Genomic DNA, 22179 nt, shown 5'->3' with positions numbered 1-22179 from the left:
CCTGAATACCGGCATGCTAGTGTGTATCTTGCTCCTCTTGAGAGGGCTTATTCTGTGAGGTTGATGTCAGGGGGTGTGGGAAAGTTGGGGGCTGGTGGAGTATTGATTTTGGTGGTTTGTCTTGAAGAGCTTGTTTTGTGATCTGAGTGTGAATGTGTTTTTGGGTGGTATTGTATGGTACGGATGGCAGATTGTTGTATATGTTTTAATAGTATGTTGCTGGTGTTTTTTATGATAAATTTGTTTTGCATATGTTATTGAGTATAGAACCATGCATCCACTTTTTTCCATGGGGAGGGTTTTGGTTTAATTTGTATACTTTGTAAAGTGTCTTTCTTTTGCTGATTATTGAGAACCAAGTAGTGGAAGTGTAGTTGTATGTGGTTCTTATGAATTTGAAAGCTAATGCAATACTCTATTGTATTGGTGTGGGACAGTTTCTGTCACTGATTTGCAGTAGTTGGAGGAAGGGAGCATTTGTTAGTTGAAAAGGAGGAGGAAATCAAAGTTGATTGAAATAGATCTTAGGCTTGGTCCAGAGACTGAGTGTCAAGGTCTTGGGGCTGCACTTCTGGATGAAGGTGATGGATTTGATGTGCTTTGAAGATGAGCAGCGTGGAGATGGTTCTCTCTGACTTCTGTCATGCAGATATGGTTTGATGTGGGTTAATGTCACAAACTAAAAAAAAAAAAAAAAAAAAACATATTGGGAGGCTAGGACTGTGCCCCTCACAGAGGCCTTTGTAGCGTGGAATTTGATGAATCTTGCCCTTAGTCCAACTTCGCCAGTGGCAGGGTTCGAACTGTCATCCCCTCGACCTTTGCCTCAAGTAATGACACCCTAACCCGTTTGGCCAGCGAGTCTGTCATGCAGGACTACCGGAATAGAATACATTATTATTGGTTCAACAAATAATTAAAAATTTTACTGCATAAAACTATGCTGTCAGTACCCTAGTATGTTGATACCCAGTACAAGGATTGAAATTTTATTGATACAGAATTGGACCTGTAAATAGACACTTATATGCTTTAGATGCAGATAGCACACACAATACACAGACCATATCATCTTACATTGTTCAGAATCCTCAGTGCAGATGACAATACAGTTTATTTTCTGAATGATTTGTAAGTGAACCTGGTGAATAAGTAGATATCTGAGGGCCGTATGTCTTCTGCAGATAGAATCAAGGCAACAGATTGATTCAGTTAAGAAAACTTATTAATATTTTAGTTTACTGTGAAATTCATACTTTGTTTTGTGGTTACAGGCAGCCAATGCAGTGCTTTATCCAATGGTTTGGCAGCACATCTTCATTCCTGTGCTGCCTCAGCATTTGGTCGATTACCTTCTTGCCCCTATGCCCTTCCTTATTGGTGTTTGCTCATCTCTGTTGTCGGTGAGTGCAGCTACTGTACTGAAAAAAATTGTCTTATGAAAAAAATTATGTATTTAAAAGGATGCTTAGATATAGTCCTATTTTATGTTGTTTCATTGCAGAAAGTAAGAACCGAAGACATAGGAGAGGCTGTAGTTCTTGACGCTGACAACAATGCCGTAACGACACCTTTTGATGACTTGGCCTCTCTGCCAGATGAAGTTATCTTTAACTTGAAACGGAGTTTGAAAGGGAATGGTGGAGGCATGCTGGGGGATGTCGTGGCAAGGGCCTTTCTGCGTGCTTTGGTGCAACTCATGGGCAACTATCGGGAGGCCCTTCAGTTTCGTGAGGAAGATAAAAAAATAACTTTCAATCAAGAAAAATTTGTAGCCATCCGTCCCCCGGCATTTCAGCCCTTTGTGGAGAACATGCTTCATCTACAGATATTTCAACAGGTTCAGTATACCTTACTATACTCAGACTAAGTTGTATTCTCTTCATGGTCTTAATAGGCACCCACATTCTTCTTGTGGTTTGTCTTGGTAGAAACTCACAATTCCTAGAACAATGGTTCTTAACCTTTTTCAGTGCCTGTGCCCCTTGATATTTCAGAAAAAATTCTCGCACCCCCATCCAATACAAATATATTGCAAACATGTGAAAAAGATAGTGATACAAACCTCGCTTTGCTTTCTCATTGTGAATATACAGTACCATGCACTGGCTATCATGTCTCGTACCCCCAGGTTCAAGGTTTCATACTCCTTTAAGGTATAGGTACCCCAGGGTAAGAACTACTGCCCCAGACAATTGGCCACAGCCACTAGTCTGTCCCAGAGATCTCAGTGAAGTTATAGTAGTGTTGCTTGAATTATGTGAATGCAGGGCAGTGAAGGCATGTTTGCCCACTTGTACATATCTCTTTACAGGATGAGAGTTATGCTTGTATGGCCCTGTCTGCACTCCCAGTAATAAAATTTAACCTCATTTTCTTGTGCTGGATGAGTGTACTATTCCCTCCTCCCATATATTCCATGAATCATTGCTTGTATATGGAAAACTGTATTTTTTAATGTCCAAGCATCTAGTCTTGTTTCAGTTTTTCTTTCTGTTCTTACTGGTAAATGTTCCTTTTTCCATCAAACCATAGTAATATACTTATGTTTATCCACAAACTTTCTTTAAATATCATTATAACCTCCTTTCTACTACTTTCCTTTTTTCTCTCCATTGTTTTCCCTCCTCATGAATCTTCATCCACCTTTTTGTGTTCTTGTTTGATCTCTTATTTTTTCTTGATTTTTAATGCCTTTATCATTGCTTGTACACTGTCCTCTAGATAACTTTCTCATTTATTATTTTGTGATCCCCATTCAATTGGTTGACCATACATACATACATATACCAAGGCTTTTTCCCCCTTACAAGGGAGGTAGCCAAAAAGGGAAAGGCATAAAAACACTCCCACCCATTTCATCCCTACATACACTCCACACCCCTCCCACCCTCCCTCTCATCTGAGCACCTCCTGGATGATGGGTCATCCCTGCACCCTGCCCACCGCCCTGGGTCAGAAGCAGCGTCGCAAGACACAGCACATCCACAGCAAGGCCGCTTCATTTAATCAGCGACCCCCCCTCTCCGTCCCCCCTTGCATATAAGGAGAGGACGGGGAGAAATCCCTTCGGGCTGCGTCAAAATTTACTCACACATACTACCCCACCCCCACCCCCCTGCCCATTCCTCCTCATGCAATCACAACATCATCCATATACAACCATTCTCCACTCACCTCTGTCTTCCGTCCTCTCCCTTCCTTCCTCAACAGACATTCCCCTCTTCCCCAAAGCCCCCTTCACCCCATCCATCCACCTCATCCTAGGACGTCCCCTCATGTTCACTCCCTCCACATCTGCCTTCCATACCTCCTTTACTAGTCTTTCTTCACTCATTCTTTCCATGTGTCCAAACCATCCTAATATTCTTTCATCAACCCTATCTCCCAAATCCTTTTTCACCCCTGTTCTCCTCCTCACCTCCTCATTTCTCACTCTATCTAGCCTAGTAACCCCCACCATACTTCTCAGACACCTCATCTCAAACACATTCAAACTCCTTCTCTCTTCTTCTCTTATGTTCCACGTTTCTGCCCCATACAGTGCTGTTGGCACAATCACTCCTTCATACAGTCTCCTCTTCGCATCCATTCCCAAATGTCTATTCCTCATTACACTCTTTAATCCACCAAGGCATTTACTCGCTTCTCTCAATCTACATTCTACCTCCACCTTCACTCCACCTTTTCCTGCTACACTTGCACCCAAGTATCTAAAACTATCCACTTCCTCCAGTCGCTCTCCCTTAATGTTCACTTCCAGTCTACTGCCACTTTCACCCCTTGTACATCTCACTCCATACCATACCCTTTTTAATTTTCTTTTAAATTATACATATAATTTAATTGGTAGTCAATATTTTCAGTTTTTGCTCATCAAGTTATTAATTATTTATGAAGTGCACTCACAATATCTTATGCCTTATCAATTTTCCACTGTGGTTATCATTAGTTCACTTGCACATCGTCAATCTCAAATTTGTTTCAGTCCCAGATTCACAGCAACTGTCACTATTCACCTTTTTTGTCAACTCACAGCTTCACATGCCTTCCAAATTTTGGTTTTCCTTCCTTTTGTTTTCCCCTAAATATCCTTCCAAATAATCATTTAATGGAACCCCATTTTCCCACCTCTTGATACTCAGGATGGCTGGAGTGGGAATAGGGATGTCCTGCCACTGTATTTATCTAATTTATCTATCTATATACCAAGGGCTTTTTTCCCTCTTACCAGGGAGGTAGCCATTATCTAATGGTAGTGTTTAGGAAAGGAACACTGCTCATGAGGTCCCATAAGAAGGAAATAGGCAAGAATTGGTTTACTAATAGGGTGGTCAATGAATGGAATAAACTTAGTAACCATGTAGTAAGCTCTGAAACTATCAGTTGTTTTAAAAAACCGATTAGACAACTTTATGGATGGGGATGACAGGTAGTGATGGATACGGAGCTGCCTAGTGTAGGCCTTATGGTCTCTTGCAGTCTCCTTTATTCTTATGTTCTTATGTTCTCTTACTCCTGTCTGTATTTACCTAGTTGTATTTACCTAGTTGTATTTTACGGGAAGGGGAGCTATGCTCGTGGGGTCCCGTCTTCATATCTCATTTTATCTAAACTATTTTTAAATTCATGTATTGTTTTTGCACACACCACTTTCTCATCTAACTTGTTCCAACTGTCTATTGCTCTGTGAGGAAAGCTGTTCTTTTTAAAATCTCTTCTATAGCTGTCTTTTTTTATTTTCTTTCCGTGTCCTCTTGTATTTCTGTCATCCCATTTTATCAGATTCTCTCTATCAGTAATTTCTATGCCTTTCATGATTCTGTAAATAGCTATCAAATCTCCTCTCTCTCTTCTTTGCTCTAGTGTCTGTAGTTTAAGTTTTTGTAGTCTCTCTTCATATGATAGTTTTGAGAGTGTTGGTGCCAGTTTTGTAATTGCTCTTTGTATTCTTTCAAGTTTTTTTATACATTTTTTTGTACTTGGTGACCATATCGTTGCTGCATATTCCAATCTTGGTCTTATCAGGGTGATTAGGATTTTCCTCACCATTTCTTCATCCAGGTATGTAAATGCCACTTTGATTGTTCTTATTAAATTATAAGTTTCTCCAAAAATCTTATTTATATGTTTCTCAGGTGACATATTATTCATAACAATGACTCCCAGGTCCTTCTCATTTTCTACTTTTTTTATTCCTTCTTTTCCCAAATTATATGATCCTGTTATTCTGTTTTTGCTTTTTCCAAATTCCATTATACTACACTTTTTTGTATTGAACTCCATCTCCCACTTCCTACTCCATTCTTGTACTTTATTTAGATCTCTCTGTAGTGATTCACAATCTTCTTCAGTTTTCACTCTTTTCAGTAATTTTGCATCATCTGCAAAGAAGCTCATATAGCTTTCAATTCCTTCATCCATATCATTAATATATATAGCAAACATTATTGGGGCCAGAACTGTTCCCTGCGGGACACCGCTTATTACTTCATTCCATTTTGAGTGCTGATCTCTTATCACTACTCTCATTTTTCTTTCTTGCAAAAAGTCTTCCATCCAATTTAGCAATTTACCTTGTATTCCTCCTTCATATTCTAATTTCTTAAGCAACTTCTTATGTGGTACTTTGTCAAAAGCTTTTTTTAGGTCTAGAAATGCACAATCAGCCCATCCATCTCTTTCTTGTATTATATCTATTAGCCTTGAATAGAAACATATTAAATTGGTGACGCATGATCGTCCTTGTCTGAATCCAAATTGCCTTGGATTTAGTACGTTGTTTTTTTCCAAGTATTTTACCCATCTACTTTTGATAATTCTTTCACATATTTTTGCTATTGTACTTGTTAGAGAGACTGGTCTATAGTTGGTAGGTTCTTCTTTATTTCCTCCTTTATATATAGGTACTATATTTGCTTTTTTCCAATCTTCTGGAACTTTTCCTTCTTTTAAGGAACTGCTTATTATGCTATGTATTTTGTCTGCCAGTTCATTCCTGCATTCTTTCAGAATCCAGTTTGCTATTTCATCTGGCCCATGCGATTTTCTGACATCAAAATTACCCAAGTGTGTCAATATTTCATTCTTTGTTACTTCTATTTCTTCCATAGGGGGGACTTTTTCCTTCCACTCAATCTCTTCAGGTTGTATATTTTCCCTTGTAAACACTGATTTAAAATGTTTGTTCATAATTTCTGCCATTTCCATTTCCTCAGTGTATTCAACTCCTCCTTGTCTTAATTTCTCTAAGTCTTGTTTGTTTTTCAGTTTATTGTTTACAAATCTGTAGAATAGTTTTGGTTGATCTTTACACTTTTCTATAACATCTTTTTCATATTTTCTTTTTTCCTCTCTGCACTTTTGTACATATTCATTTCTATAACCAGTATATATTTTCCATTTTTCAGGTCTTCTGTCTTTTTTCCATCTGTTCCAGGCTTTGTCTCTTTTGTCCTTTAACTCCCTACAACTTTTGTTGTACCAGCATTTTACATATTCTTTTTCTTGTTTTTGTCTTGGGACATACTTTTCCACTCCTTTTTTGTAAATTTTTGTCAAAATATTCCATTTCTCTTCCACTGTTGTTTCTTCTTTGTATATTTCTTCCCAGTTTTCTTGTTGGAAGAATTCTCTTATTTTATCAAAGTTTGTTTTTTCATACATCATTCTTCCTTTTCTATATTGTTCATTTCTTTTGATATATTTTTCTTCATTAAGTTCCAGTTCAATCAATATGTGGTCACTTTTACCTATTGGTGTTTTATATTCAATCTTGTCCACTATTCTAGGTTCAGATGTAATTATTAAGTCTAGCCTCGATGGTTCTTCTTCATTTCTATACCTAGTGTTCTCTTGTATCCATTGTGTCATTGAATGGTCAGTAATCATCTCAAGTAGAGCATTTCCCCATGAGTCATCACCACTCTTTACTGTCATTTCTTCCCAGCAGATTTCTTTGCAATTAAAGTCGCCCATCATAACTATTCTTCCTCCGTCTTCCATTATTTTAGTTAATGCTATCTTTGTGTCCTCTAACATACTTTTATGTTCACTCTCCTCCCATGAGGCTGTTTTCGGAGGCACATAATTGATCACAAATTTTCTGCTCTTCTTATCTCTGTCTTCCACTTCTATCATAATCATCTCTACTGTATTCTTTCCATATATGACACCTTTCACGTTTATATCCTTCTTAGTCAGGAACATAACTCCACCCCCTTGTTTTTTCTCTCTGTTTCTAATCCAATAATTGTATGTATCATGTCCTACACTGTTGGGTGGTAGTGGGCCTTTTAATTTTGTTTCTACAATTCCCATTATGTCCGGTTCTTTTTCTTTCAAATAATCATTCAGTTCATTCAATCCTGTTATCAATCCATCTATATTTGTGTAAGACACTCTTAGTTTTCTGCCACTTCCATTGTATTCTCTGTTTCCCTTATGTTTTTCTTTAGTATGTCGAACTGCTTTATTTTCATGTTCACTACTCTCCAATAGAATCTCTCTTTCTCTGACTCCGTTCTTTCCTCGTTTTTTGCCTTAGCTTAAATTCTTTTCTGCTTTTCTGCCTCTCTTTCCTCCTTATTCATTTCTCTTTTTATCCATACCTTTTTATATTGATCATTTGTTGCTAGTTTCCCTGTCTTGGATAGAATTTTCTCTGCTGTTGTTTGTGACCTGAATTTAATCTTAATTGGTCTGGTCTTATCTGTACTATATTTTCCGAGTCTGAATTTTTCCTCAATTTCCTTTATAATTTCTGGTTCATCTTCCTGGACTAATTTTAATAAACTGCTTACTCTTTCATTTTCCTCCTTGATTCTTGCGGTTCTATCTGGGTTATGTTTCTCTTCCATTCCTAATATAATTATACATTTCTTTTTGTCAGCTAATTCTCTTACTATATTCTCCTTCTGTCTCATCACTTTAATAACTGAGTCTTCATTATGTTCTTTCAATTGCTGTTTGACTATGTCAGTGAATGAAACCTTATTCCCTTCTTGAGTTATTCTCCAATTTTTAGCTTCTGTATCTATTTTCTCTCTGTTTTCATTACTATTCTTCTTCAATTTCTCATTCTCCTCCTTTACATTTCCTAACTGTCTTTTTAGGTCCTCTATTTCTTCAGTTAAGTTTCTGTTAGCCTTCTCTAGTTGTTCCAACCTTTCAATTCTTTGGAAAATGGAGTCTACGTTACCTAACTTACGCTCCAAGTCCTCGATCACCTTATCAACTCTCTCCTCTAGTCTTATCAGTCGGGGGGGGGGGGGGGTTGTGTCCCCCCCACCCTCTTTAAATCCCTGGAACATATTCTCGTCACTTTCTTCTGTATTGCTCCTCTCTATACTTCTAATCTTTACATTTTTATTAGACATTTGATCCTCGCTAAGTCTTTTGTTTACCTTCCGCTTGTCTGGCTGGTCAAAGTCTACTCCCTCCTCATTTCCTTCCATTTCCCTCAGTAATCCCTCCCCTTTTCCTCTTTCCCTACGTTCCCACTACTCCACGAGCAATTTCCCCCCCACCCTGCAAAAACACTAGGCACTTCTCTTTGCGTTGGGATCCACAGACTTCACTTTTCTTCAGAACGTCTTCTAAGCCGTCCATTCGTTGAAGTGTGTGTGTGTGTGTGTGTATGCTTTGACTTGGCCACCCCCTGATTGTGGCCATTGTGTATATGAGGTGTGTCCAGAAAGTATCCAGCCATTATGAACATTTGCAGAACTGGTTGTGTGATCCAAACAGAACTTGGAGGACACTTACAGAAGACTCTACTGTGTGTGTGAGTGGCAGTACTCCCATGTGACACCTCAGTTACCCACCAGACATAGTTGAGTGAAGGTGTATACTATTTGACTGTTGCATTGACAATGACTGAGCAAGTAGATCAGCGAATCTGTATCAAGTTTTGTTGCAAACTTGATCATTTGTCAGCAGAAATTATTCAGATGATTGAGAAGGCGTACCAGGATGCTTCAATAAGTACATACATACATATACCAAGGCTTTTTCCCCCTTCCAAGGGAGGTAGCCAAAAAGGGAAAGGCATAAAAACACTCCCACCCATTTCATCCCTAAATACACTCCACACCCCTCCCACCCTTCCTCTCACCTGAGCACCTCCTGGATGACGGGTCATCCCTGCACCCTGCCCACCGCCCTGGGTCAGAAGCAGTGTCGCAAGACACAGTACATCCACAGCAAGGCCGCTTCATTTAATCGGCGACCCCCCCTCTCCGTCCCCCTTTGCATATAAGGAGAGGACGGGGAGAAATCCCTTCGGGCTGCGTCAAAATTTACTCACACATACTACCCCACCCCCCCGCCCATTCCTCCTCATGCAGTCACAACATCATCCATATACAACCATTCTCCACTCACCTCTGTCTTCCGTCCTCTCCCTTCCTTCCTCAACAGACATTCCCCTCTTCCCCAAAGCCCCCTTCACCCCATCCATCCACCTCATCCTAGGACGTCCCCTCATGTTCACTCCCTCCACATCTGCCTTCCATACCTCCTTTACTAGTCTTTCTTCACTCATTCTTTCCATGTGTCCAAACCATCCTAATATTCTTTCATCAACCCTATCTCCCAAATCCTTTTTCACCCCTGTTCTCCTCCTCACCTCCTCATTTCTCACTCTATCTAGCCTAGTAACCCCCACCATACTTCTCAGACACCTCATCTCAAACACATTCAAACTCCTTCTCTCTTCTTCTCTTATGTTCCACGTTTCTGCCCCATACAGTGCTGTTGGCACAATCACTCCTTCATACAGTCTCCTCTTCGCATCCATTCCCAAATGTCTATTTCTCATTACACTCTTTAAACCACCAAGGCATTTACTCGCTTCTCTCAATCTACATTCTACCTCCACCTTCACTCCACCTTTTCCTGCTACACTTGCACCCAAGTATCTAAAACTATCCACTTCCTCCAGTCGCTCTCCCTTAATGTTCACTTCCAGTCTACTGCCACTTTCACCCCTTGTACATCTCATCACCTTACTTTTACCCACATTTATCTTTAGCTTTCTTCTATCACATACTCTCCCAAACTCTGCCACCAGCTTCCTCAATCCCTCCTCTGACCCTGCCACAGATAAAAATGTGGTACAAATGCATTAAAGAAGGCTGAAAATCCATTGAAAGTGATCCACATTCTGGAAGGCCTTCAACATACAGAACACTTGAAAATGTTGAATGTGTGAAGACTGCAATCAATGAAATTTGGTGATTGACAGTCCAAGAATTAGATGTTCTTGGTATCTCATGGATAAATGTTTCAAAGATTTTGATGAAAGATCTTGGCATGACACGTGGGGCAAAATTTATCCCACATCTGACCCGTGCGCTGAAGGAATTTTGTGCTGAAAATTCACAGGGCTTGCTTCAAGCTGCTACATATGACCCAAATTTCCTGAAACAATTAGTAGCCAGATAGGAGTTGTGGGGCTACGGTTATGACCCAGAAATGAAGGCCCAGTCTAGCCAATGGAAGTCACCTGTGTCTCCATGTCTGAAGAAGGCATGGAAAGTTGAAGCCTTCTCAAGGTCATGTTGACAGTGTTTTTTGATTATCAGGGTGTCCACCACGAGTATGCTCCTCATGGCCGAGCAATAATGAAGGAGTATTACATGGAAGTTCTTCACTGTCAGAGGGATGTAGTGAGAAGATAAAACCAACATCTGCGGGCTAATGGAGACTGGATCCTTCATCTTGATAATGCACCTGCACAATCTTCATTTGTCATGGAGGGATTTTTGGCAAAACATTCCATCACCCAGCTCACTCAGGCCCCCAACAGGCCAGATCTATCTATCTGTGACTTCTGGATTTTCCCAAAACTAAAATCGCCATTCAAAGGGAGGAAATTTCCATCCTTAGATGAGATTAAGAGGAATGAGACAAGCCAGCTGATAAAGATCCCAAAAGAGGACTTTTCAAAATGTTTTGAAACTTGGAAGGGACACTGAGAGAAGTGTGTGAGGTCCAAAGGAGACTACTTTGAAGGAGAGTAGGCTGCCATTATCCTAGGTTGGTAGCATTTCCCAGAGAAACTGGGAAAGGAGATGTGGGTCTTTGTAAGTGCATATGGGCCGGGCAGTGAGAAGGACATGGAAGAAAGGGAGGCCTTTTGGATAGATTTAAATGAGTGCATAGAGGGTTTAGGAAGAAATGTCAATGTAATAGTACTGGGAGACCTTAATGCTAGGGTGGGAAATGGTCCAATCGATGGAGTGGTTGGGAAGTGTGGAGTTCCAGGAAAGAATCGTAGTGGAGAGTTGATGGTGGAAATGTGTCTAGAAAGAGAGTTGATGATAGCAAATACAGTGTTTCGGAAGAAAGTCAAGCATAAGTACACATGGGAGAGGGTGGTGGAGGGAAGGGTGGTAGATAGAGCGCTAATGGATTATGTAGTGGTAAATAGGATTATGATAGGAAGAGTTAAGGATGTACATGTGCTAAGGGGAGAGGGTGGGGGAATATCAGATCATTTTTTGGTGGAAGGTAAGCTGAGAGTGGAGGATAGATGGAGAAGGAGGAAAGGGACAAAAGGTAGGGAGGTTCTTAGAGTGAACTCCTTGAATGAAAAGGAAAAGGAGAAGGAGTACGAAAAGAAGCTGAAGGAGGAGTGGGAGGGAGTAAAGGATAGAGCAGAGATGGGTGTGGAGGAGGAATGGGGATGGTTCAAGGAGGGAGTCTTAAAGTGTGCAAGGATGGTGTGTGGAACAAGAAGGACAGGGGGAAATAGAAGAAAGGGTAGTGAATGGTGGGATGAGGAAACAAAGAAGGCTGTAGAAGAGAAGAAGCGAGCATTCACAGATTGGTTACAAAAGAGGACAGGGGAGTCATATGAGACGTACAAAGAAAAGAAAAGAGAAGTAAAGCAAAAGGTAAAGGAGGCAAAGAGGAGAGCAGATGTGAAATGGGGTAGGAGTGTGACAGAAAATTTTGAAAGTAATAAAAAGATGTTTTGGAAAGAAATTAAGAGAGGAAGAGGAGGCGAATCGAGTAGGGAAGAAAAGGTAAAAGGTACAGATGGAGAGTTGATAATGGAAGAGATGGCAGTGAGGGGAAGATGGGCAGAATATTTTAGGGAGTTGCTGAATGTGAAGGAGGATAGGGAAGGAAAGATAGCTGCAGTGGGAAATGCGAAGAAAATGAGAGTGATGAGTGAGGAGAATGGAGGAGAAATAAGGAAGGATGAGGTGAAGGCAGCTGTAAAGATGATGAAAGCAGGTAAGGCACCTGGTCTGGATGGATGTCATGCAGAATGTCTGAAAAAGGGAGGTGCAGTGATGGTGGACTGGTTGGTGAGGTTATTTAATGTTTGCTGGAGAGAGGGTAGAGTACCGGAGGACTGGAGTAGTGCCTGTATAGTTCCTCTTTACAAGGGAAAAGGGGACAAGTGTGAATGTAGTAATTTCAGAGGGATTAGCCTGTTGAGTGTAGTAGGGAAGGCTTATGGGAGGATCTTAATTGAGAGGATTAGGAGAGGAACAGAGGGAGTAATTGGTGAGGAACAGTGTGGATTTAGGACGGGTAGAGGTTGTGTAGATCAGATCTTTGTGGTAAGACAGATATGTGAGAAAGCTATAGGAAAGGGGAAGGATGTTTTTTGGGCTTTCATGGATCTGGAAAAGGCTTATGATAGGGTAGACAGAAAGGCACTGTGGGAGGTTATGCAGATTTATGGGATAGGAGGAAAGCTTTTGGGAGCTGTCAAGAGATTTTATGAGAGTAGTAGAGCATGTGTTAGGATTAGAAATGGAGAGAGTGAGTGGTTTGAAGTAAAGGTGGGACTTCGTCAAGGATGCGTTATGTCGCCCTGGCTGTTCAACTTATACATGGATGGGGTGGTGCGAGAGGTGAATGCTAGGGTAGTGAGTCAGGGATTGGAGATGGTTAAAGAAAATGGAGAAAAGTGGGAGGTGAGCCAGCTGTTGTTTGCGGACGACACTGCGCTTGTGGCAGGGTCAGAGGAGGGATTGAGGAAGCTGGTGGCAGAGTTTGGGAGAGTATGTGATAGAAGAAAGCTAAAGATAAATGTGGGTAAAAGTAAGGTGATGAGATGTACAAGGGGTGAAAGTGGCAGTAGACTGGAAGTGAACATTAAGGGAGAGCGACTGGAGGAAGTGGATAGTTTTAGATACTTGGGTGCAAGTGTAGCAGGAAAAGGTGGAGTGAAGGTGGAGGTAGAATGTAGATTGAGAGAAGCGAGTAAATGCCTTGGTGGTTTAAAGAGTGTAATGAGGAATAGACATTTGGGAATGGATGCGAAGAGGAGACTGTATGAAGGAGTGATTGTGCCAACAGCACTGTATGGGGCAGAAACGTGGAACATAAGAGAAGAAGAGAGAAGGAGTTTGAATGTGTTTGAGATGAGGTGTCTGAGAAGTATGGTGGGGGTTACTAGGCTAGATAGAGTGAGAAATGAGGAGGTTAGGAGGAGAACAGGGGTGAAAAAAGATTTGGGAGATAGGGTTGATGAAAGAATATTAGGATGGTTTGGACACATGGAAAGAATGAGTGAAGAAAGACTAGTAAAAGAGGTATGGAAGGCAGATGTGGAGGGAGTGAACATGAGGGGACGTCCTAGGATGAGGTGGATGGATGGGGTGAAGGGGGCTTTGGGGAAGAGGGGAATGTCTGTTGAGGAAGGAAGGGAGAGGACGGAAGACAGAGGTGAGTGGAGAATGGTTGTATATGGATGATGTTGTGACTGCATGAGGAGGAATGGGCGGGGAAGTGGGGGGTGGGGTAGTATGTGTGAGTAAATTTTGACGCAGCCCGAAGGGATTTCTCCCCGTCCTCTCCTTATATGCAAAGGGGGACGGAGAGGGGGGGTCGCCGATTAAATGAAGCGGCCTCGCTGTGGATGTACTGTGTCTTGCGACACTGCTTCTGACCCAGGGCGGTGGGCAGGGTGCAGGGATGACCCGTCATCCAGGAGGTGCTCAGATGAGAGGAAGGGTGGGAGGGGTGTGGAGTGTATTTAGGGATGAAATGGGTGGGAGTGTTTTTATGCCTTTCCCTTTTTGGCTACCTCCCTTGGAAGGGGGAAAAAGCCTTGGTATATGTATGTATGTATGGTAGCATTTCTTGAAACCATAAATGGCTGGATACTTTCTGAACAACACTCGTAAGTAGGGTTTATTTGTGGTGTTTATTCCCATCAGTCATGACACCCTTCAGTGTGTTTGGTATTAGACAGAATTTTTACTCTTTTAAGGAATGTCCCCTTTGGGACTACAGAGAGTACGATGCCTAGTCCTATCCTCTCCCATTTTTGTTGCCTTTTATGACTTGGGTGGGAACACTTGGTGGCAGTATTCTTTCTTCCCTACCATAGGGGATGACCCATCATCCAGGAGGAGCCAAGAAAAGAAGGGTGAGGGGTGGTGAATGGAAGTGGAGTGTGTGTAGGGATGACATTGGTGGGAATGGACTTATGCATTTTGACTTTGGTTACCTCCTTTGTTAGGGGGAAAAAGCCCTTGGTATATGTATGTATTAGACAGAATATTATGCATCAAGTCAAAGTCTATTCTATTTTATATACTAAGGCCTTTTCTTTTCTTATTTTCTTTGTTTACAAGGGAGGTAGCCATCTAAAAAGGCATGTACCCACTCCCACCTATTCCGCTTTCATCCACCACCCTTCCCTCCCTCACATATTAGCTCCTCATGGATGAAGGAACTCCTCCATCTCCTGCCCACTGCCCTGGGTCAGCAAGACCACTTCACTCAATTGGCAACCCCCCCTCTCCGTCCCCTTATGTGGAAAATCAAGTAAACAGGGAGAAATTCCCCTTCCCTTCAGAGTGAAAAGTAACCTTGCTATTTCATGAGTGTGGAGATAGTCATTGTGTTTTGGAATCAGGTCTGATAAAGGATATATAGCTTTAATATATATATGTTTTTTTCTCTCTTGCAGTTCATTGAGGAGCGCTTGCAGCTGCTAAACTCAGGCAAGCAGACTTCAGATGACTTTGAGTCGGAGGTGAGCATGCACAGTGACCGGTCGGCCTCAAAGGTGCGGCAACAGTACAAGCATTTTGTGACCACCTTCAGGAAAGAGGGTGGAGCAATCATGAAGACAGTAAAGAGTAAGGTAGGAAGGAAGACGGTGCATTTTGTCGGTGTGTGGAATAGCTGCCGCATGAAGGGTTGGCGTGGGTGTGGTTTTTCCGGGTGCTTTGGTAGTGCAGGATTTGGATAGTTCAGGCATGGGGAGTCAAGGGTACTTCTTAGCTCTTGATACCTTCAGTATATCACAGAAGGAAATTTAGTTCCTGACATAGTTTACTTGACTTAAATAATAAAGATTTGCTATGCAATTTTTTTCAATAATATATATTTTTTTTATATCTAAGGCTGTGCTAAATTTAAACAGTTTGCTTCATGGTGAGGTGTGTGGTATATGCAGAACTGCAATAAAGGATGAAATACAATCTATCTTTTGATTGAAGTGTCTTCTTGTCTGAGAACTTTTTCTAAAAGGGAAACTTCATAGTATTTTTAAGATTAATCCTCTCAAATTTGGTAATGGTACTTTTTTTTTGTTTAATTCTAATGTGTAACATTTAATTATGTTTTTGAAAATGTTTACTTGTGCTTCAGTTAAGGCAAAAACTGAAAAGTATGTAAAAGTTATGTATTTATTATCTCTTTTCCTTTCTCTTAAGATTAGTAAATATCCTTAGAGATGAAGACCACTTTTGATTGATAATTAGAGTTAATCATATTATTGTTTTCATGCTTTAAGTTTCTGCAACTTTTACTAGTTAGGAGCTTAGGCATTTGTAAGTCTACAAAGCTTCATATTACCCATTAGGATTGCAAACAAACATATTCACACAGTATTTCAAGATTAGCTATCAAGGATATTGTACAATATATTTGGCTCTGTGATCCATGAAGAAAGACTGAACACATTTTTATTTGTACTGTGGGAAAGGTGTTTGTAAGCCAGCATGTTTGCTTTTCATGGGTAGATGTGTAGAGTATCTATGTACACCACATAAGGATATGGATGCGTGTTTGTGTTTGTATACTTGTGCGTAATTTTTACAGATCTGGATGTACATCTCTCACACATTGCTTTATGGTGATACCCTGGAGTACATTGTAGTCTAAGTATAAAGGATGTATTGTACAGATGCTCCAGGACTTACACTGAAATTACTTCCCATTGTTATCCAGTACCACAAAAAAACATGGGTGAGCCTATACACAAAGCATATTATAAATCAATGATTTTAGGCAAAAAATTGAGAGTTGTCAATCAGAGTATGAAGAAATTGTTTAAAAAAAGACTAAAGTGCAACATAGTACAGGAAACACTGAAAGAAAACAAAATATAACCTCAGCAAATGTATATGTTTTACTTTCAGACAATTTGAAGATAAAAGATTATTTATTGACAAATAAGCCTGACATTTTGTGGCTATTTTGTGTGTAGAAGAGGCCAAGACCCCAAGAAATGTTCATCTACAGCTGAGGAATGATAGACACACTTTCAGAAGAAGAGACAGAGAAGGTGAAATGAGTGTTGTAGTGATGGTTGTTGTGAGAAATGATATAATGGTGGAGGAAGCAAATCTGAGTGAAGGCTGAAACAATCCATCCTAGAATTAGAACTAAAAGGCTCGAAAGAAGAGACCTCATTATGGCATATGTCCCCCTCTCCCAAGAAAGAAGCTGACCTTAGAAAGAAGTTGACTCTCAAGAAATGTTGTCAAATGCAACTCTCCTCATGAAAAAAGAAGAAAAATAATGATAAAAAAATAAATTAAGTAACAATATAGTTCTTGTGGATGATCTTAATTGCAATGAGGTCAGTTTGAAGGAGTGGTAAATAAGTGTCATGACAGATCCCATGTTAAATATGGCAGTGGAAAGCACAATGACCTAATGTTACATAAAAACATAAGAATGAACATAAGTGGGGATGACACTCCCGCAAAGTTAGACTTATTTTTTACTGAAGAGTTAGACATCTTTTGCTCTGAAATACCTTTACCCTGTAGGAATAAGTGACCATGTAACAATTGAATTTCAGTTGGCAGAGGGTAGAATAGAGCCAAAGAATAAATTATACAGGCAAGGTACACTTTATTGGAAAGGCAGATTTATCAGGCTTGGAGAAATTCGTGGAAGCAATAGTTCATGAATATCTCTGGAACTATGAGGAAATGGGAAATCTTTCTTTATAATTATAACTTGGGACTGAACAAACATGTGCTGAAGATTAATGGAAGGAAGAAGTGGAAACTAGATTGGTTTAATAAAAGATGTGAGATAGCTAAAAAAAAAAGCTGGGGATGTGGCTTGGGGGAAATGAATGAATGAATCAGTCTCTTGTCTCAGGTCTCTATTGCAGGAGATCCACAGCTCCCATATAATCAGCAACAGCCACCAGGCAAGCCCAGTGGTCACTCAGAGAAGAAGTATTGTGTTGTTGTTTAGGGATTGTTAGTGTGGGGCAGTGTGGGATGTGTTCAGTGTCTTTTATGAGCAGTTCTATTCTGTGTTGGTACTGTCTTAGAGCTGGGTGGTGTCCAGTATACAAGTATGTCTGTGTGATTCTTATCTCTCTTGAGAAGGTTTTTTTTATGTCTTTTTTTTGGGGGGGGGGTTGAAGTTATGAGTCTGATGGTTTGTCTTGAAGATTTTTTTTTTTCTGTGATGTGGACGTGATTGTGTTTTTGAGTGGGCGTATTATGTGGTACAGATGGCAGGCTGTATATGTTTGAATAGTAAACTGCTGGTGATTTTTTGTTATATTCAGTGGGTAGTGCTTATGTGATAAATGAAATGGGTGAGTGGTGTTCAGTGCTCTTTTATAAAGCTGTATACCTATCATTTTTATATATTCTACAGGGAAAATTTTTGGTGTGTGTGTGCAGGTGTCTTGAAGTGGTTTTGGTGCATCTTGTTATTACTCTCAGTGCTTGATTTTGTATAGTTTCTAAAGTGTCTGTTTTGCTGATTGTTGGGAACCATGCTGGGGAAGCATAGTTGAGTGTAGTTCTTATGAATTTTTTTTAGACAGTAATTAGAGTTTCCATCTGTTGTCCAAAGCCTGTGCTTTCAATTGATTTTAATAGGTTTATTTTCTTGTTAATTTTTCATTGTCATATCTTTGATGTGTGGACTTAAGTTCATATGAGTATCTAAAGTGAGGACCATGGGAAACAAAAGAAGGACTAGTAAAACAAATTCTAGTTTACAAATGAGCAAGAAATGACTATACAAGAACCTAAAAGGATGTAGAAAGAAATTTTGAAATTTGTATCATAGGTAAATTCAAAGAAGAAGCAAAACTGTTTTACAGATTTATCATTGATAAATTGGGGCACAGGGAAGAAATTACCATGCGTTAGTGGGTGGTAAGGTTTTTGTAAGAGACTTCAGCTTGCTCAGGCAGAAATAATGAATAAAATTATCCAGTCAGTCTTCACAAAGAAAAACAGTTTTTTAGAGGAAGGTGAGATGAGCAATAATTTTTTTTTTTCTTAGAATTTAGAAAATATAAATGTAAAAGTACTGAGTCTTTTGGGATCATTGGATGTGAGACAAGCTTCAAGACCTGACACAATCTCAGGAGTGGATACTTAAAGAAGGTAGGGAACAACTGATGGGCAAGTTTCATAATCTTATTGTGTGTTTATTAAAAGAAAGAATAGTGCCTCATAATTAGAAAAAGGCTAATGTGGTACCAATTTATAAGTGGAAGTAAAGAGACACCACTGAATTATAGGCCAGTATCATTGGCCATCACTGTGAGAAGTTTGTAAGAAAATGATGGGTCTATATCTTGGAAAAGATAAAAATTTTGATGGTCACTCACTTTGGCTTCAGTGATTGATGTACTGCAAGCAAGGGAGTGCTGATTAAGAGAAGGTTTTTGATGAAGTACCTCAAAGTTGTCTTATATAGAAACTGGAGCATATTGGGGGACAAAGAAATAAACTACTTGAATGGATGAAAGGTTTTCTGAAGGGGAGGCACATAAGGACAGTAGCTAATGATGATATGTCAGGATGGAGAACACCGACCAGTGGAGTTCCACAAGGTTCAGTGTGAGCACCTATAATGTTAATGAAATAATGGAAGGTACAACAGCTATGCAAATGTATTTGTAGATGATGCGAACATCATAAGAAGAGTGAAAAATGAGGACTCAGCTATTGCAAAAAACATTTGGACACTATATTCGCATGGAACCAAGAGTAGAAAATTAATTTTGGTACCAAAAAATGCAAATTATTGAAAATGGGCAATAGCTCAAAAAGACTATCTTTTAACTGTTCCCTTGGAAGCTAAATCTCTTACAAATCCAAAAGTGAAAGATATGGGAGCATTGATACAGAACAATATGCCAAATGACAGACATTACTCAACCTTGATGCAGCCTTACATTCACCTCAAACTATTAACTACACAGACAAGATGACGAAAAAATAAAGGAATGCTTGATGAATCATAGATTAGAATATGCTTTAGTGTTGTGGTCTATGCAGAAAGTGAAATGTATAAACAAGTTTGAGGGAATACAAAATACTGAAGCCAGACTGGTTCCTAGTCTTGCAGATAAACCACTGGAGGAGAGACTAGAGAAATTGGATCTACCATCATTAAAAGAAAGAAGAGAAAGGGGTGACATCAATGTTCAGGTTATTTAAGGGAGTTGGCAAAAAGGACTCAGATATCTTGATTTTAGAGAGGAGGGTGTAATGAGGTCACAGGAACAAATTGAAAACAGCTTGTTTAAAAGATGTCAGAAAAACATTTTCTGTCCAGATGCTTCAGATGGAATAGCTTAGAAGATGATATTTCCCAAACTGAAACTACAAATGAATTGAAAATTAGTCATGATAAAGAGATAGAATCCCACAAGCACTTTTCTTGTATTTCATACTATAGATAAATAGATTTTATTAGGTAAATACTCATTCCATTTCTGACCCTCACACATACCCTACTACCCATGTAAAAACTTTAGACCACTTAAACCGACTCTCCTTTTTTCTGTATATTTATAATACACTCCATGAAGCTCCTAATTATGCGTTCCTCAAAGCCACAAAAAACATCCTTACTTTTTACTTAATACTTCTCACACACCTTTCTTACTACAAGATCTTAATTTGCATGTCCTCCTCCACTCTTAAACTTATACAACTTCTCCCAAATTATTTCCTCTGTTCCTCTTTTATCCCACTCACCAATCAGTCAATCATTTCATTGTCTTGGTTCAGTCTTCCAAGAAGCCAGTCACAGTCACCAGGTCAACCCATAAGTAACTCAATAAAGATTCTTTGTATCTGGAAGGAGTGAATGTGTAAGTGTACTATGAGGTGATCTTTGTCTAATTGTTGATGATTTCATCTGGGATATTTGGTGTTTAGTGCCTGGCAAAAGCTGTGTTGAAACTTTACTGTTAGAAGATGACCTTGTTGCCTGAATGCTAATGGCACTTGTGTCTTGGATGTGATTTCTTCTTTCAGTGCTCTATTAGTATTCAGGGGAATGCTTGGAGAAACATTTGATTTTCTTGGTCTAGTTAGAAGAGTTTGTGATCTGTGTGTGGATGTATTTGTAAATAGATATGTTGTGGGATACTAGGGTTGAAGCTCTTGAATAGTATGCTGCTGGGATTGGTTTCTTGTTCTGTTCTGTAATCTGTGCCTTTATGATGTGATATGATGGATGAGTGGGTTCGAAGGCTTTTCCAGTCATTCTCATGTGCTGCTGTATGGGAAAGATTATGGTTTAGGAATGTGCAGCAAGTTATTATTCTTAAGGCTTTGTTTTGTACTGTCTATTGATTTTCTTTGTTTACTTATATGACACATAATGATCTTCATCACCCACACAAAAGACCTCATAGTTAAGGCAGATTAGAAGCTAAATATACTCAATAGTTAGTAGCAGAGGATTTGGACAACAGAAAGAAACTAATCTAGAAAAAAACAAATAGTGCAGTAGTAAGATATATACATCAATGTACTTTATATATAAGCAAGTGTGTGATGTATATATGCTTTTATCTTTTTGCATGTAAATCTACACTTCACATTGGTTGATTAAATGCTTTGCATAACATTGGCCTTCACATTGCAGACAAATCCTGCTGTCAAATCTGCAGTTAAAAGTGTAAGTAATGACACTAAGATGAAATTATAATTTAGTGTTAAGTGTTTTCATCATTGATGACTTTGGTAATCATGGTTTTAAGAATACAAGAAAATTCCTATTTAGAAGGTATCAGTCATTAACTGGCCAGTACAAATAGAAAGTATATGACACTTGAATGAGAACTGACTTTTGAGAGCTGAAGTTTGTTTACTATGGATAACCCTTTCAGTGCTATATCAGTATTGGCACATTTGCCACCTGAGCAGGGCTCCCAAAATGCAGAAAAAAATATACTGATAAAAGATGTCACTTCACATAAAAAATTGTACAAATTATGTAAGCTGGGAAGAAGATTGCAAAACATAGGAGTGCAGTGAGATTGTGAAATGGACAGAGGGATTATATGGTTCAAAAGGATGTTCTTATTTGCTCCATGATTTGTTTTGAGTGGATGAGGAGGGAGAGAGAAGTCACCCTATGAAAAAAAAAACAGCTCTGGCTATCAGACCCTGCTTTTGAAGAGCTATGCCTTACTGCATTGGTTCTAATCCAACCAATTTGGGGGAGGATGGCGACCCTTCACCCCTGGGGTGCTGAGATGTGAGGAGTGGTTTAAAAAGTTTTATTTGTTCATTGTGTGTATTAGAATACAAATAAGTTCTAACACACTTCATATATAAAACCTATTGCATTGCTTCTGATCTGGGCAGCAGAAACAGAGCAGAGATGGCCTTTCATCCATAAGGAGCTAAGATAGATGGGACAACAAAAGGGTGTGGATGGGTGAAGAGTGAGTGCATTCCTTGGCTGGCCACCCCACTTAAAAGGGGGAAAGGGTTTTTAAGAATATGTATGTATGATGTATATGCATATTCCTTGACTCACTCTATTGCATATAAATGCTCTTCTTTATAAGAAGCTAACAGTTTTGGTAATGTCATTTGTATAATCATATACTTTTGTAGATATATGGGCACTCTTGTTGTATGATCTATTGTTTATATTTTATGTGAATTTATACATTTA

The 22179-nt window shown here is 39.5% G+C and overlaps 1 protein-coding gene across 6 annotated transcripts in view; it reads left to right on the top strand.

Annotated features, from left to right (window-relative positions):
* LOC143017731 (DENN domain-containing protein 1A) overlaps positions 1-22179 on the top strand; it is a 75250-nt gene that overhangs the window by 15543 nt on the left and 37528 nt on the right. For 5 of the 6 annotated variants that reach the window (XM_076172520.1, XM_076172525.1, XM_076172523.1 and 2 more), the window contains 4 exons: positions 1275-1403; positions 1505-1840; positions 14945-15121; positions 21139-21171. In XM_076172520.1, the coding sequence (XP_076028635.1) occupies positions 1275-1403; positions 1505-1840; positions 14945-15121; positions 21139-21171 (675 nt within the window). The remainder of the gene's footprint in view (positions 1-1274; positions 1404-1504; positions 1841-14944; positions 15122-21138; positions 21172-22179) is intronic. The other variant, XM_076172521.1, reaches the window with a different exon arrangement.

Source organism: Oratosquilla oratoria, chromosome 33, assembly GCF_046742065.1.
Source record: "Oratosquilla oratoria isolate Oo_2021 chromosome 33, ASM4674206v1, whole genome shotgun sequence".
Classification (NCBI taxonomy): domain Eukaryota; kingdom Metazoa; phylum Arthropoda; class Malacostraca; order Stomatopoda; family Squillidae; genus Oratosquilla; species Oratosquilla oratoria.
The sequence above is the reverse complement of the archived record's forward strand: the minus strand, read 5'-3'. Positions and strand labels throughout refer to the sequence as shown.